The 18780-nt window shown below is 40.4% G+C and overlaps 1 protein-coding gene across 9 annotated transcripts in view; it reads right to left on the reverse strand.

Annotated features, from left to right (window-relative positions):
- Positions 1–18780, reverse strand: part of SGMS1 (sphingomyelin synthase 1) — a 338660-nt gene that overhangs the window by 2170 nt on the left and 317710 nt on the right. For all 9 annotated transcript variants that reach the window (XM_029609798.1, XM_029609794.1, XM_029609795.1 and 6 more), the window contains 2 exons: positions 17946–18099; positions 6348–6514 (listed from right to left, as the gene is read on the reverse strand). In XM_029609798.1, the coding sequence (XP_029465658.1) occupies positions 6348–6514; positions 17946–18099 (321 nt within the window). The remainder of the gene's footprint in view (positions 1–6347; positions 6515–17945; positions 18100–18780) is intronic.

The following is an 18780-nucleotide window of genomic DNA, read 5'->3' on the forward strand; positions in this document are numbered from 1 at the left end:
AGCAAAACACTAAGTTTTTTTCTTATTATATATCATTGCCCGCCCACTACCAACGAGGGACAAGTGCAGTGGCAACACCAGAGGCGCTGAGTGGACCGCGCTGAACCCTCCCGGTGTCCGGCACCAGCATCGGCCCTCTCACTTCCTCGCAAGGAAACAGCAGCAGGACACAGGTAGGTCAGGAAGCGGAGGGATGACCCCTCTTCCCCACCCATTGAGAGGAGGAAGCAGATGCCAGTGCCCGCAAGGCTGCTACACCCATGGACTGCCCATTGCTTGCCCAGTACCAAAGGACAAGCGCGGTGGCAATGCTGGAGGTGCTTGCGCCATTAGGTGCGCACACAAAGAAGCGCTACAAAGGACCTGTCCCTTTGTGCGCCCCTTCGTGCATGCCTGAAGTGATGCATGAAGCCACATCAGGGAGAGAAACCATTCAATGAGCTAGATGCCAGAACCTGAGGGGGTCAGGTTCTGGCATTACGTCTCCAGCTGGTGCTTTACGTCTCCAACGGAGACGTAAAGCACCAGCTGGACCAGCGTAGGAAAAGTGCTTCATCCATTCCCTCCCCAGAATTAAGCTTAGAAGACGACGATGACAACAGCGACATTGAGTCCTCCCACCGACCAGTCCACTGCTTGCCCAGCACCAACAGAGAAAGAGCTGAATGAGAAAGGGGCAGGCTCACCTCCACTCGAGCCCTGACATCAAGGAGACGCGGTTCACCTCCACACAAGCCACGACTTAGAAGAAAGACACACTGGAGGCCGTGGGATGAGGAACTCCCTCCCCCCCCACAGGTGAGGGAAAGAAGACACCGGTGTCAGCCAGCGTGCACCCGCCCACAGATTGCCCTCCTGCCTACACACCGCACACCGCTATTCACTTATCTCTGTAACCATTACTATTAATTGAAACCATTCCAACAATGGAGCACAAACTTCATAGAACCCATATTTGGACAGGGCATCTATGGTGAACTAAGAAAGCAAACACAAAAACAGAACAAAAAAAGGAATACAAAACAAATTTTCCACACGATTATTAAAAACTCTCCTACAATCTCATCCTGCCTAATGTTTACACTCCTACTATTGAATGTTCACAGTCACTTGCAAAAAAAAGTCTCACTGATAAATGATTTGTTAGAAGATACAAACCCAACTACCGTCTGCATTTCTGAAACTTGGCTGAACAACAAAGGTAATATTCTTTTAAATCTAATCGATCACCCCAAATATGATGTCTTCCACTTCCCCATACCTAAACGTAAAGATAGAGGTCTACTAATAATCTGTAAAAAAGATCTCAAACTCACACCTTATAACGTACAGATTAATCTGCCCTTCGAGGTGGCAATATTAAAATCAACATAGAATAAATAGACAAGGTCCTAGTGTTTGCTCACTATATATTGCACTATACCACAAACATTTTTTTATGATTATTTCTTTATTTGTATTCTTTTCTTCATTATTACAAATTTCTTTAATCCTTAATACTATATAATAACTTCATTCCACCGCAATACCTAAAAAAACCACACATTCATTCATCCGGATCATACCACATTCATACTCCCTCCAACCTCTTAAAAATTCACACAATCCTTAATATCACAAATTCAGAGAACCCATCTTATCCTATTTATCTATCACCACTCTCAATACACAGTCGTGAACTAATGAGAACTATATTGTTTTTATCAATGTAAATAAATACATTTCTTAAATTGATATTTGCAAATATCACCAAACATGTGCACTTTTCTTACATTCTCAAACCACAATAATAGAGATCATATTTCTTCTTTTATAGAATCTATATGAAGTCCAAATTTTTTTTGCTCTTCTTCACAATTTAATGTCCCAGCAGTGAGTTCACTTTTTATTTGTCCATGTACACAAAGTATTTATCTTTTTTTGGTATCAAATGGAGTCCATTTTCCTTTTTAGCTTCTTTCAGCCATAATCTTCTTTACCAATGGACAACTCTATTGAAACATACCCGACGCCATGGCGTTTCAGCGGCTCCTTGCCACCTGCATCAGGGGTCAGTTCACATTGATACTCTCAACGTCACCAATGAACACCAATTCCAAAGCATCTCTCAGCAGCCCTTATAACTGATTCTCTGCAGCAGTTATGATTTCATTTCACAAATGGGTAAATCCCAAATTAACTTCATTTCTGCTCTCTGCATTTCAAAGGCTCAAAATCAACACAACTAAACATAGGATTGGTCTATTGCACACCCCCCGCCCCCCCCCCCTCCCCTCCCCCGGAACTCTCCAAATAGATTGCTCATCCCTAATCAAATTATTCACTAAAGCATTTCTATCACCAGACTCCACAATAATAGTAGGAGACTTTAACCTACATGTTGATAGAAAACCTAGAACTACCGCATGTGAAATCTTTTTAGATACAATGGAAGCAATGGGATGGTCACAATTTGTAACCAACCCCACTCATAAAGCTGGACATATCTTAGATCTAATATATGCCAACTACAACAATTGTTTAATCAATACCTCCCACAATACACTGCCCTGGTCTGATCACCAACTAATAAAAGCATAAATAACACGCAACACTAAGCAAACAAATTCAAACAATAATCAAACTTTCACTTTCCGAAAGAAAATAAAACTGGACATTCTTGAAGAATCATTGATAAATAAGCTAGTTGAGAGACGCCTCGTCCGCAGGAGCTCCCAGCTCTCCCCAGCTGGTGCTCACATCGGATTCCCCGGCTCCCTCGACATCCAGTTGGCGCATGTATCGCAGAATGTCCAACTGCCCCAAAGGTGGTAAGGATTCGGGTGGGAAAATCCTTACTTTACCTTTTCTCTTTGATGGCATGATTTTTGCAGAAATAGTTGAATAAGAGGAAAATTTCAGGAGCGTGCGAACAGCGTACCTCCTATGCCGCCATCTTGCCTCTGACCGAGTCATCTCCCAGTCGCAGGTAGATGACGCGGCCGGAGCGACGGGGGGGGGGGGGGGGCGGAGGCTGACTCGGAGCAGACGCCGATAGTGAGGGAGTCCGCCCGGGAGGGCAGTGCTCTGATCGGTGCGGAGTCCTGGAGGAGCCCGGAGATGGTGGACAGCCTCGGAGGAGAAGGTGGGGAGGCACTGTCAAACGGACTCTTGGGAAGAACATCACTTGACGCTGAGGGTGAGTCCCCAATTCTAACATCTAGACCGGAGGCAGTGACGCTCGAGTCACTGTGGGACTCAATGGAGGGCATGCTATTAAAAGACTGGAGAGTAAAATGGACTCTTTGAATTATAATATCCAACAGAGAATACTGGATGTTCAAACGCAAGCCACTGAAACCACAGTTAAAGTTTCTGAGGCTGAAAAGAAAATTCAGTCTCTTCAAGTTGTTAATGCAGCAGTGGTAAGAGAGCAGATGGCTTGCTCTAGACGCTTAGAAGCACTAGAAAATAACATACGGCATCTTAATTTACGAATGCTGAATTTCCCTAAAATAGCTGGAGAAATTCCTTTCCTTACTTTAAAGAGACTTTTTAGAGAAGGTCTGGGATATACGGAAGAGAATATGCCTTCAATAAATTTCTGTACATTTGTGAACAACAGACCTTCCACCACAAGGCCTATATCAGCTCCAGCAATTCGATGAACTTGACCAGTTTCTTAGAAAACTCTGAGACGGATGTTATGGAAAGAAGTACATTACTTGTTACATTTATAACTGTGCAAGATCTATTTATTTATTTATTTATTTTTAATTTTTATATACCGATGTTCCTGTAAAGAATACATATCGCACCGGTTTACAAGGAACTGAACAGTCGCCTCCAGGGCGGAAATACATTAAAACAGTCGCCTCAAGGCAGAATACATTAACACAAGTATACAGGAAAACTATTAAAAGAGAACTTTCATAAACTCAATTAAATGTAACTGTGAACCATAAATCAGGAACATATGTACAGAGGTAGGTATATCGTCTGTCGCTTCACCAGATTTTAGCTCTCAGGGAAAGCTTGAGTGAATAGCCAAGTCTTTAGCTTCTTTTTGAATGTCGGAAGGCATGGTTCTATCTAAACGGAGTTATGAGGAATTACTTCCGCAAATTTCCTTTACTATTTTATGGTCAGGCTATACGTATTTATCCGGACCTAGCACAGATTACGCAAATTAGAAGGAGAGAATTCCTTACTTTAAGACAAGATGTTATTTCTCTAGATTATACTTTTACGCTCCGTTATCCTAGTACATGTATTTTGAGGAAAGGAGATGAATGCTTTATTTTCTTTCAGGTTGACCAACTTCGTCAATTTATAGATGCCCGTAGACCCACTACTTCTTCCCCGGTTGATTAGCAAAGAGCTACTGTAAAGTAATGATCCAGTGTAGTCCTATGTTAATGCTATGATAATTAATGTAGTTTCTTAATTTTCTCCCATTTAATTTTCTTTGCCTCTACTTTGTGTTAATAGATTACCACATGAAAATAATGAATAATGAAGAAATTCACATATATATTAGGTGTGATTACAGTTAAATTATTTCTAAGTATTGTTTTTCCAAAAGAAAAAAAAACTGGATTTAATTTGTTTTATGTATGGAAGGATTTTATTTTCCTATTTCATTTTTCTGTTTTCTATTCAGTAATAATGTAATCAACCTAGAATATTTTACTTTCTTGTAATTGAAAAAGGATAAATAAAGAATAAAAAAAAAAAAAAAGATAAATAAGCTAATTGAATTCAATCTAATGCCACCTCCACTTTTAACTCCTGGGATAGAATTGCCAATGATATTGCTGATAACCTAAGCTCAGTACAGACAAACATATTTCAAAATGAATGGAATACCTCAAAACAAAAGAAACCTTGGTACAACGAAGAGCTGAGACAAACTAAACAGACAAGAAAATCAGAGAAACAATGGTGGAAATGCTTGTCAGCTGTATCCTTACAAAAATAGAGATCCCTTCTACCTAAATACCGTAAACAAATCAATAAAACAAAAAAAAACGACCTACTATGCAAAACAGATTCATGGAATGATATTTAATTCCAAATTACTCTTCGAAACAGTCAAAATTTTAATCAAGGACTATCTTCCTCCAACTCAAGAATATACAACTTCTCAGAAAAAGGACTGCAATGAATATGCCACCCCCTTGTTAGGTAAAATAAATGGATTAAAAACTCAATTCTCCACTTACTCACTAACAAATGAACATGAAGAAAAATCTGGAAAGGGAAAGGTCCTTTGGGGATGAATGTCTTATTGGCTTAAAAGGGAGCACGGAGGACCAGACTTAGGTCCCATTGAGGGATCAATGGCCAAAAAGAGGGTCTAATATGTTTTGCTCCTCTAAGAAAATGGATGATGTCTGGTTACATTGCTACTTTAAGTCTTTGACTGGCCCTCTGCAGAACAAGATAACTGCTACCTATACTTTCAGGGAATTAAGGGCTAGCTCTTTATGCAGTCATTGTTGGATGAAATCTAAAATGCAAACAATTTCTGCCTTCCATGGGGAGACCTTATGTGGATGCCAGAAATATGTAAAATATCTCAAATATGTGCCAAATATGACTCACTAGTCTCCCACTGCTGGAGACAAAGACTACTGGCAACTGCCTAGAGCCATATCTCCCTTAAAGCTGAATGTGATGTTACAAGGGAGAAAAATAAGATTACCTCTGTCTCTGGCAGCTGTGGAGGAGGGAAATCCCACAAGTAATGACTGGTCTAGTGGGAGGGTAAGGTCTGTGCAGTATTTTAAATATCATGCATTATCGTTACATTAGGCTGTTTACCATCCAGTATCCTGATCCTTCTCTCACTCTTCAGCAATAATCACATTAAAATTTAATTTAGCTTAGCACCCAGGTTTAATAAACAATTCACAATGGAAGACTGTTCATCAGAAGCAAAGAGATAGGGAGAGCAAGTGAAAAGCATGACACAGGCTTGAAATACTTCTTATGATCAAGAAAAAAGTAACATTTAAATGATTTCTTAAACCCCAATTAATCTGAACCAAACCAACTTTCATTTCAATTTACTTTCATTTCAAAAAACAAAACAGAAGGAAGATTTCCTTCTCTAACTATAAGTTACACTGATGTCCAAAGAACTCAGCACTAACAGTTGACTTGCAACGTTTAATTACTCTTAGATGGGAAAGCTTTTGCATACTAGAGGAATCCAATGTTGTATGTTTCTTTATATATCCCCAAGCAATTCTATGAATTTGCATAATATGCTATATAACATAAAAATAGGAAAATATGTCTCTCTTCAATATATAACAAAAATGCAGCATGAAGATTAAAGTATTTAGTGACGACAAACTCACTTGTTGGTTGGCCATAGTGTGATACCACCAAAAAAGTCGTGTAGTGATGTAGTAAGCTACTACAACATCCACAGTGTAGTGGTCATGAGCAAGGAGAATACAGAATATCCCGACTATGCTGAGAATCCAGCAAATCCAGTGATACCACCAGAATCGCCGAGATGAATCTAAAAGTAAAAAAAAAAATCTGCATTACTTTTTAAAATTCCACAAAATAGGAGCATTATTTTGAACAAATGAAATAATATACAGATTTAATTTTATAATACTAATAAGTACTTGGATAAAGTATTGCCTGCCATTCTAGTCCACTTGAACACATGGAAATATAAAGGTTAACAAACAAACAAAAAAAAAAATACTGTAAGGTGATGCCTTTTTATTAGACTAAATTAAAAAATATCTAGACTAGGCTTCCAGAGCTAGACTAGACTACCTCTTCCTTAGGTCTAAGTATTCTGACTGGAGAAAAGGGAGTATTAACCCCCGAAACCTAGTCAAGAAATAAACTATTTTATGCATCACAGAATAGTACAATCATTAAACAAACCATAGCAATAAAAGAAATAATAAAATGGTCCTGTTCAAAAGTTTTCATGCTCTTGAATGTTTGGGCTGATAATATGCACTCAAGTTGACACATACAGGTTGAGACGGCAATTAAGGGTAGGTATCCACACCTGTGCCTTGTTTGATTATAATTAATGTGAGTATAAATAGTCAATGAGTTTCTTAGCTCTTGAGAAACCCTTGTGCATTTCATCCAGGGCTGCAGTGACTTTGGTGATTACTGAAGCATTTTGAAAGCAAAAGAACTGTCAAAGGATCTGTGAGCAAAAGTAGTTCAACTTTATAAATCAGGAAAAGGATATATAAAGATATCCAAAATCAGTACTGTTCAAATTCTGATCAATAAGTGGGAAATTATGGGTTCAGTTAATACCAAGCCAGACCAAGAAAGATTTCAGACAAATGCCAGAAAAATGTGTTAGGTTGCAAAGAAAAACCCACAAGCAACTTCTACTGAAATACAGGCTTCTCTGAAACAAAGGGGTGTGGGTGTTTCAGCATGTACAATAAGGAGAAACTTGAACAAAAATGGGCTGGGTGGTAGAATCAACAGAAAAAAAGCCATGGCTGCAAACAATGCCACAAAACAGCCCACTTTCAATACACTAAACAGCACCTCGAGAAGCCTCAAAACATCTGTAACAAAATAATTTGGAACGACGAGACCAAAATTGAACTTTATGGTCACAAACATAAATGCTATGTTTGGAGAGGAGTCTACACCATCCCTTGTGTGAGGCATGGAGGTGCATCTCTGCTGTTTTTGGGTGTGAGAGCTACAGCGGTACAGGGAATTTAGTCAAAATTGATGGCAGGATAAATGTAGCATCTTATCAGAAAATATTGGAGGAAAGTTTGCATACATCAGCCAGGAATCTGCGCATGGGGCACACTTGGACTTTCTAACATGACAATGATCTGAAACATGAGGCCAAGTCAACCCTTCAGCAGCTGCAGCAGGAAAAAGTGAAAGTTCTGGAGTGGCCATCAGTGTCTCTTGACCTCAACATCATTCAGCCACTTTGGGGAGCACAAACATGCAGTTCATGCTAGATAACCAAAGAGGCTTTTTGCCAAGAGGAATGGGCAGCTTTACCACATGAGAAAATAAAGGGCCTCATTCACAACTATCACAAAAGACTGCAAGCCATCACTGATGCAAAAGGGGGCAATACACGATATTAAGAACTAAGGGTATGCAAACTTTAGAACAGGACCATTTTAAATCCTTTATTGCTGTGGTTTGTTTAATGATTGTGCTATTCTGTGATGCATAAAATAGTTTAATTTGAAACACATTCAAAATAACAGACGTGTTTTGTCTGATCACTCATATTTTCTTAAAATGCTACACATCTTACAAATTCTGCCAGGAGTATGTAAACTCATGAGTACAACTTTATATAGCACATTTACAAGTACAGCTTATTTAAGGAACAGATTTCAGTGATTGAAATGGATGACAGTAATATGACAGGTTCAAAAACCTAGCGATCATTTATTAATTCCATAAAACAATCAGAATGAGCAGCAATGTATATCATAATTCATATGGTTACAGTGTCCAGGGCACAAAGAAATTACAATTTAAATGTCCTATTTACCTAGCATTTTCCCTCTACAGCCAAAATGGGAGAAATGTTTAGAACATAAGGCCCCTAAGTTTGAGCCAAGGGATTGTGTGTCTTGCTCAAGGTCACAGTGGATGGTGGCTATCGTAATGTCTGGAATTTAAGTTCTGTGCTCTTCCTACCAAGCTACATCAACAGCCTTAAATATAAATGCAACAGAGTGCATATACATACTGGAGTTGTATATTAAAGCCATATAAGCCAACTTGATTACTGAGATATGCCAGGCAAACACTTAGATGCATCTTCAAAGACAATTCTGTAGAATGTTTTCTGCAGCTGGCCCTGTGTGGTGCAACATCCTGCCAGAAGAATTAAGAGCTAAGCGTTTGGTAAAAATTAAAGATGGTATTTATTTGCACAAACATTTGGCCCTGAATCTGCTGGTCTTTGAGGATGTTAGATCAAGCCGAAGGCCCCTATCAATTTGGATATCCTCTTCTGTATCTGTTGAGCTTAATGTAATTAGAAGAGCAGAATTTCATGTTGCTGAGTTTTTGGTTATGTCTAATTTTTTATGAATGTTTTTATGAATGGCAGATAGACAGGCTATACATTTCTTAAATAAAATAAACACCAAGATTACTGCTTTGTGTACATACCTACATACACTATGTTGCAGCAGAGAAAAATAACTGTGGAAATGGCTGAAATCTCAGGTTAGATATCTCTTCTTTGCATTTCTGACATGAGAAATGCAAGACACTGCCAAAGGGTACACTATTTCTAAATATTGGCAATAACCAGTAAAATCTGAATGGCAAAGTAAAGCAAAATCATATGTATGCTGCAAAAAGTCAAACGTAAGATCAGCAATGAGTGAAAGAAAAAATGTTTCTTTGTGTAGCCCTTGGAATATGGAACTGGGACTACCCCTGACATTTTATTCCTAGGTAAGTTACTTTGACTACTCTGTGCCTCAGTTTTCCCAGCTGTAACTGGGATAAGAAAAAAAAATCCATGACTGTCTTGCCTTTCTTTTTGGAAGTTGTCATACAGTCATGGCACCAAAGCTGATAACCAGACTTCTTACCACAAAGATGGCTGTGTGCATTCCTTTGAAATATTAGAAATGTAATGCATCTAGAGACTCGGTCATCAAAAAGTGCTCTAATAAAAGTAACAGTACATGGAAACATAGAAACATAGAAATGACATCCAGTCTGCCCAGCAAGCTCCCACATTTATTTTCCCATACTTATCTGTTTCACCAACCATCAAGTTCAGGGCCCTTGTTGGTAACTGTTTGATTCAAATTTCCTGCCATCCCCTGCCATTGATGCAGAGAGTAATATTGGAGTTGCATCAAAGGTGAGCAAAAGGCCTAATGGTTAAGGGTAGTAACCGCCACATCAAACAAGTTACCCCGATGCTTGTTTATCCAGACTGCACACATCAATGCCTTGTTGAATGTTGTCTGAATGCAAACCCTCTTTTCCACATTTCCCCCTGCCGTTGAAGCAGAGAGCAACGCTGTATATGCATTCAAAGTGATGTATCAGGCTTAATTGGTTTAGGGTAGTAACCGCCGTAATATGCAAGCTACCCCACGCTTATTTGTCTACCCAGATTGTGAAGTTCAGTCCTTGTTGGTTGTTGTCTGAATGCAAATCCTCTTTTTCAAATTTCCCCTTGCTGTTGAAGCAGAGAGCAATGTTGGAGTTGCATTAACCGTGTGAAGGCTTATTGAGTAAGGGTACTAATCACCAGGTAGTAGCCTCCATTCCAGTAAGCCAACCCCATGGCTCTTCTCTTCATTCCCATCTTCTAGCCTTTATGGATCTCCACAGTGTTTATCCCATGCCCCTTTGAAATCCTTAAGTTTTAGTCTTCACCACTTCCTCCGGAAGGGCATTCTAGGCATCCACCAGCCTCTCTGTGAAGAAATACTTCCTGACATTGGTTCTGAGTCTTCCTCCCTGGAGTTTCAAATCATGACCCCCTAGTTCTACTGATTTTTTTCCAACATAAAAGGTTTGTCGTTGTCTTTGGATCATTAAAACCTTTCAAGTATCTGAAAGTCTGTATCATATCACCCCTGCTCCTCCTCTCCTCCAGGGTATACATATTTAGGTTCTTCAATCTCTCCTCATAAGTCATTTTATGAAGACCATCCACCTTTTTGGTCGCCCTTCTCTGGACCGCCTCCATCCTGTCTCTGTCCCTTTGGAGATATGGTCTCCAGAACTGAACACAGTACTCCAGGTGAGGCCTCACCAAGGCCCTGTCAATGGGATCATCACTTCCTTTCTCTTACTAGATATTCCTCTTTCTATGCAGCCCAGCATTCTTCTGGCTTTAGCTATCACCTTGTCTCATTGTTTCACCGACTTTAGATCGTTAGACACTATCACCCCAAGGTCTCTCTCCTGCTCCGTGCACATCAGCCCTTCATCACCCCCATCAAATACAGTTCTTTTGGATTTCCACTCCCCATATGCATGACTGCACGTCTTGGCATTGAATCTCAGCTGCCATATCTTCGACCACTCTTCCAGCTCCTTAAATCCAGTCTCATTCTCTCCACTCCTTCTGGCATGACCACTCTGTTGCAGATCTTAGTATCATCCGCAAAAAGACAAACCTTACCTTCTATCCCGTCCACAATGTCACTCACAAAGATATTGAACAGGACCGGTCCCAACACCGATCCTTGCAGCACTCCGCTTAACACCGCTCTCTCTTCAGAGTAAGTTCCATTTACCATTACACATTGTCTTCTGTCCGTCAACCAGCTTGCTATCCAGGTCACCACCTTGGCACTCACTCCTAAGCTTCTCATTTTATTTACAAGCCTCCTGGGCGGGACCGTATCAAAAGCTTTGCTGAAATCCACGTAGATGACATCGAGTGCTCTTCCTCAATCTAATTCCTTAGTCACCCAATCAAAAAAGTCAGTCAGATTTGTCTGTCAAGACCTTCCCCTGGTGAATCCATGCTGCCTCTGATCCAGCAATTCTTCTGAATGTAGATAGTTCACTATTCCTTCTTTCAGCAGTGACTCCATTACTTTTCACACCACCGAGGTGAGGCTAACCGGCCTGTAGTTTCCAGCCTCCTCTCTGCTCCCACTCTTGTGAAGCGGGACCACCACCGCTCTTCTCCAATCACTCGGCACCACTCCCATTTCTAGGGATCTATTGAACAGGTCACACAGCGGACCCACCAGCACATCTCTGAGCTCCCTCGGTGACATCATGGGCAAAGATGGATACCTGATTCATGCGCTCTGGTCAGATGTCTGCTTAACCAATAAAATGTGTGTAAACAAAACTTGCTATAAAAAAGGACTTGTCTAATTTATAGTGACCTTCATATAGCGCCGCAAACAGCTTATGGCTTTTTCATATGATAAGCCCTGAGAAAGCACTAGTTAGCTACGGAACGCAAAGAAAAGTTTATGTGGACGCCTTTCAGATAAGTGCATTTGATAACTTCATGTTGAAGAATTTATGAACTCTGTTTTCTCAAGTGACCTCATGATTATAAAGCCCTAGCGCTTTCTCAGGGCTTATCATATGAAAAAGCCATAAGCTATTTGCGGTACTATATGAAGGTCACTATAAACTAGACAAGTCCTTTTTCATAGCAAGTTTTGTTTACGCACAGTTACTTGTTCATGCTATGTTCTGGGTGTTCATTTAATAGTGTAACCAATAAAATGAGCAGTTAGCAGGAGAACTGAAAGCCCATACCCCTGGTTAATAGATGGTTAAATAGAAGCTATCGAAGAGAAGGAAAGTAGGTGAAATCAAGCTACTTTGCGGCGACTGCAGCCTCAAACTGGTGGGTGGCAGGCCTGAGAGTGGTGCGGGCACGATATCCCTCTTGTTCAGGGAAGGAGGGTGAGCATGTGTGTATGGAAAGTGTAGAAGGGGAGTGCTCGATCTGCTAGGAGATGAGTGACTGGTTCAAGGAACTTAAGCGAGATATAAATGAATTAAGAGATGAAGTGAATGAGGTCAGCTCTCGTGTAGATGATGTGAACCAGCATGTGGAAGAGCAGGCCATTAGAGTTGAAGAGCTGCAAAAAGAAACCCTTACCCTGAAAAAAGTGAAAGAGGAGCTTTGTAACAAGCTGGCTGATTTAGAGGACTGAGTACACAGGAACAATGTGCGCATTAGAGGAGTCCCTGAATTGCAGGAGTATTCTAATTGTGTTGAGGTGATGTGGGGAATTTGCAAGGCTTTGCTGATTAATGAGGAGGGTATGGAGGTGGAGGAGCCTGCGATACAGATTGAAATGGTACATTGCTTGGAGGCCCTAGGCATCAGAATCTTCCCAGGGATATCATCCTGTGCTTCAGGAAATTTCAGCAAACATAAAAGGTGATGGCAATAGCCAGGGCCAGTGGAGCTATTATGGGAGGCTCATAAAATTGAATCTTATGTGGATTTGTCAGCTACGACGCTTACCAAGAGACGAGTGATGAAAGAAATTACAGATACTTTGAGAGGGAGCAATGTGAATATAAGGAGTTGTTCCCCTTCGGCCTATAAAGTAAAAACTGAGCATGAGGCAAGGGCCATGGTGCAGAAGGCGGGTTTACTGCAGTCACAGGATGATCAGCAGACACAAGGTGGAGCACGGTGGGGATGCCGGCACGAAGTCGCAAAGACTTTTCAAAGTGGCAAAGGGTTCTGATGAAAAAAAAAGGAATGGCGCAGTGCAGATGGAGCTGACTGAGTAGCTGAGATGACGATCTGGCTAAGTGTGGGGTTCACTCGAAGGTGGAAGACTGGATATATTAATCCCCTACATGGCAGAGACTGGGTTGCCTGAAGGAAGTGTCTTTCTGGAGGGGGGGTGAGGGGAAGGTGAGGTATGGTGATAAATGGTTTTAATATCGGCATGTAAATGAGTTCAGTTCTTATAAAGGGTGAATGGTAATGGGAGATATCTGGACAGTAAATTCTTCCTTCTAAGAAATCTTTGCTGGGTGTTGAAGGAGCAAAGAGGTGGAAGGCTTTGATGTAGGAGAAGGTGGGATTTGCAGAGGGCTTTGTGTCTGACAAAGGGAAAGGTGGTAACAGCTTTGGATGGATTTGATGGAGGGTATTAAACTAATTTCTTTCAATGATAAACGGGCTAATTCATATATGAAGAGGCAATTACTGTATAAAGAGATGTCCCGACCGCATGTGGATATGGTTTTGCTCCAGGAAACACACTTCCGTAAATGGGTTGAAAGAGTTTTGATCAAATGGTATTGGCATCGTGTATGGGAGGGAAAAAACGTTGTGGGGTGGATATATTTTGGAAAATTAAAAAGCTGATGTTTATGACACTTATAAAGATGGTTAGATATTTGATTCTTAACATAACATTTTTGAGGGGGGGGAGCCACTATGGTTATGATTATAAATCTATTTGCTCCAAATACCGAGCAAAGGCAATTTTATGAGGGGATGGCTGAGCAAATCTCACTATATGTTAAAGGCCCTTTAATGGTGGCGATGTGTGTGTGTGTGTGTGTGTGTGTGTGGGGAGGGGGGTTAACCTGGCAATAAAACCAGAATTGGATAATTTATCATCTTCGGAGACAGCGTCTAAGAAGCAGAGAGGCAAACTGTTACATATAATTAAGTCATGAATCTCAAAGATGTATGGTGGGCATAGAATACTACTTACAGATATTATACGTTTTATTCACATCCACCTGGGACATATTCCTGTACTGATTATTTCTGGGTGGGAAACACCTTGATGGGCGAGCTGTGGGGAAGTAGGGATTGATCAGATCATCCTCTGCTGTGGTTAAAAATGGGGGGGGGGGGGATTTTTATCCTTGCAGAATAAGACGACTCTATGGAAATTAAACGATGAGTTGCTAAGGGATGGGACATTTGTCTAGAAGATTGAGGATGCGCTTAGTGAGTACTTGGAAATTAATCAAAATGGGGAACTTCATTCCAGCATGGTATGGTATGGGTTGAAGGCAGTTCTTCGAGGCAAGTTGATATCTTGGGCTACCTGGGGGAAAAAAGGAATGGGGGAGACAGGTTGAAACAATAAGGCAATTAGAGGTACAGCATAAGAAAACTTGTTCCCAAAATGTTTGGTAGCAATTGGATAAAGCGAGAAGGGAATTGGGTTGCGAAGTTGATTCTGTAGCTCATAATCTTACTTTGTTGAAACAGATACTTTGAATTTAGCAATAAGGCCTCTAAATTGTTGGCGAGAAAGATTTAAAAAAAAAAAAAAAAAAAGAAAATGGCACAATCCCAGATTGCACAGATTTGGGATGGACAGGGGCAGTGGGTATATACCCCTGAGCAGATAAGGTAGAGACTTAGGCAGTTTTATCAGAGCTTTATATGGATGCTAATAAAGTAAGAGAGGAGGATATTGGAGGTTATCTGTTAAGGATATAGTTTCCATTACTAGACTCTGCTCAACAGCAGAGATTGGATGGGTACATTTCTAAATTAGAAGTTTTGCACGTCATTAAAACATTGAAAAATAAGGCTCCAGAATTGGATGGCTTCACAGCCAGTTTTATAGGAAGTTTGGGAATATCCAGGCAGATCTATTAAAGGGAATGTTTAATGCACTATTGAGTACTAATAAGATTGCCCCATCTTTGAAAGTGGTGGGCTACCCAAGGAGAGGAAGGATAAGACAAATTGTGTTCATATAGATCCATTTCACTACTTAATAAAGATATAAACATTTTGGCAAAAATCTTAGCTACTAGACTAGTTAGTGTGATTCCAGAACTGGTACATGAGGACCACATCGGGTTTTATTCCTGGTAGATATACTGCAGATAACATTAGAAGGATGTTTAATTTGGGCTGCCCAACAATATAATTCTGACAGGTTTTGTTAATTGACACCAAAAAGGCTTTTGATAGTGTGCATTGGGCATATCTGTAAGCGATTTTGTAGAAAGTGGGGTTAGGGAATACTAATTGTAAATCAGCAACTTTACAATGCACCAGCAGTGAGATTGTGAGTAAATGGAGGTTACTCAGACTCATTTGTATTGGGAAGGGGAACGAGGCAGGGCTCCCCTCTGTCTCCGCTGCTTTTTGCACTTGCCATGGAACCTTTGGCATCCACCATACAGGATCCTCAGGACATTAAGGATATTCGGGTGGGATCCAAGAAGTATTGTTATACGCAGATATGATGTTTACACTGTCTAACCCCACAGCATCCTTACATACCCTGATGCAGGAAATAGATAGATATGGGAGGGTGTCCAGTTTCAAAGTAAACCACACTAAATCAGATATTTAAAATATTACAGTACCAGATAGAGAGATTAGGATACTTCACAGGCAATTTCCTTTTAAGTGGGAGGCTTAAGCTAACAGATATTTTGGACATTAATCTCTCAATGCATAGGCATCAGCTGCTAAGGCTTAATTATACTCCTCTGTTAAAAAAAACAAATGGAGATTTAGCAATTTGGATGAATGAACCTATTTTATGGTTAGGAAGAGTTGTAGTATTGAAAATGAATGTGCTGGCTCATTTGTCATATTTGTTTCAGACACTTCCAACTGAGGTTCCAAAGGTTATGCTTAAATTCAGAAGAAACGTTTGGGATTTATTTGGAGATATAGACCCCAAGAGTAAGTTGCTATATTCTTTATTGACTCAAGGAAATGGGAGGATTAGGAGTGTGTCAAATGGAGAAGTACTATGCAGCCTTCCAATTACGAGCTTCTGTGGAGTGGCACCAGAGAGGGGAGGTCAAACAATGGTTGACTATAGAACAAATGTTCGTGCACGAGACTCCTTTTTGGGCATATCCTTGGGTGGATAAAAAATATCGGTCTCCTGAGAAGATTCATAACCCTTTTGTCAGATATACTTAAGGATATGGGACAGATACTCTCCGCAGCTGGTATCTTGGGGGGAAATCTCTCCTCTCACACCTATATGATATAAACTACAGATGTTATCTTACTCCTTATAAGCTACATAAAATATATAGTAGTGTGTTTGTCGAATGTTAGAGGGATTGTGGAGAAGAGGACACAATGGGACATATATGGTGGGGTTATGTGGGAACTGTGTTAGTTTGGAAGCAGTTCAAAGGTTTATACAGACATTGACAAGCTGGTGTTTAAGATGGACCCTTTGATGTACCTTTTCAATGTAGCTATCAATGATGCTCTGCATGAAATGAATTAATCAATTTCTCAAGTTCTTAATGCTGCTAGATGCGCCTTTGTGGCTATTTGGAAAAAAGTGGATGCTCCAACTTTAGCTCAAACATATAAAGGGCTGGAGATGATATATAGGATGGAGTGGCACACTGCAATTTAAAAAAATTAAAACAAAACAAAAACCAAAATGGGCATTTTCTTGACCATTTGGAAACCTTAGGAGATTTGGCAGACCTAACAGGGGAGGTGGGGTGGATGGGAATGAGAGGGGGTAAATCTGGAAAAGGAGGTTTCTGAGACATATATTCTATATATCCTTCATTAACCGCTGTAATTTAGCGACAATGTTTAACTCTCGTTAATTTGTCTCTCATGTAAATACTGCTACGTTCCTTTTACTTTCTCAGCTGCTATCTTTCCTCCTTTACCTTCTCCCCCTCTCTCCCCCCCTCTTTTCGCTCCTGCTCCATCTCCCACCCCCTGTTTTTTGTAATTTCCTCCTTTCTCAAGTTTTATTGTAAATCGGCGTGATGTGCTCGCACGAACACCGGTATATTAAAAGCTGTTAAATAAATAAAATAAATATATAATCCTGTGATTTGTACATGTATTTCATGTGTTGATAGGAATCCTATTGTTTGTTGGGTTTGCTGGTGATACAAACGCTGTTAATGTTTCTGCTCCAATTATTAATGGGAAAAAAGTAACAGAGCATTACACATGCATTGGATAAGCTGGCAGGCACAAAGAGCTTTTAACATGTCCCTCACCTCCACCCAAAAGAAAACCAGAAATTGTGGTACAAACCAGCTGCTGCACTAAAGAAAGGCAGAAAGATAGGTACAACAGTGATGTAATGAGAAATGTCAGCATTATGATGTGCTCACAGCCGAGCAATTATATTGCGTTGAAATCTCATTTTACAGCTCTCTGAACTGTGCACACAGCTGTCTGCCATACAGCAATGTAACTGCCAGTCATTTAGAAAGTGGAGAAGTGATTAGAGCAGCAGGGAAGCCAGGGTTCAAATCCCACTGCCATTCCTTGTGACCTTGAGCAAGTCATTCTAATCCACTGCTTCAGATACAACCTTAGATTATACGCTCTCTGGGGACTTGGAAACACTTACAATTACATGTAACTCGCCTTTGTTTACCAATAAAACACAACTGTCCATATTCCTGTCTGTAAAACATATGCAAGCTGAAGGGAAAGCAGTTACTACCATGTGGTTGCATAAGAAAGCTCAGAAATCAATCTGCATTGTACTTACACTCTTTGATAAACATATATGTGAGGGTTAGCATAACTGTGTGCCCGCTGTACAGATAGTCTCCACATAGGGTGTGCGCTCCCGTGATCGACAGACCCCCTCCTGCAAGCATCTTCATTATTCTCCTCAGCTGCGCTTCCCAATCTCCAAAGAGCTGAGAGGGGAAGAGAAAACAGGCTTTAGCTTTTAGGAAGCATGAAAACAGAAACCAGGCCTCTAAGGCGTAATTGTACATTTTGCAATTTTTATTGTTGTGTCAAAGTACAGAAACCACATCAAGTGTTTTCCCTGAAATGAGCAATGAGAAAAACTGAAGAGGCACTATAAAACAGTCTTCAAAAGGAATCCCACATATTGCGCTAGTTGTGCTTTAGAAAAACAAAGATCAGGCCTCATTGTCTTGAGATTCATTTGTAGTAAGTGTCAAGAAGTCAAACAGTTCCTAGGATGGACTGGTGCCACGATTTCTAAATAAGGCAGAGGAAAGTGTTATTTTTACATTATTAATCAAGAGAAAAATTCCAAGTGGCTGGCCCTGCCCCCAATAAGTTAAAATTCAAATATCAGTTTAATAGAAACATAGAAATGACGGCAGAAGAAGACCAAACGGCCCATCCAGTCTGCCCAGCAAGCTTCACTCATTTTTTCTCTCATACTTATCTGTTTCTCTTAGCTCTTGGTTCTATTTCCATTCCATCCCCACCATTAATGTAGAGAGCGGTGATGGAGCTGCATCCAAGTGAAATATCTAGCTTGATTAGTTAGGGGTAGTAGGGGTAGTAACCGCCGCAATAAGCAAGCTACACCCATGCTTATTTGTTTTTACCCAGACTAT

The sequence above is a fragment of the Rhinatrema bivittatum genome, chromosome 7 (genome assembly GCF_901001135.1).
Source record: "Rhinatrema bivittatum chromosome 7, aRhiBiv1.1, whole genome shotgun sequence".
In the NCBI taxonomy this organism is placed as follows: domain Eukaryota; kingdom Metazoa; phylum Chordata; class Amphibia; order Gymnophiona; family Rhinatrematidae; genus Rhinatrema; species Rhinatrema bivittatum.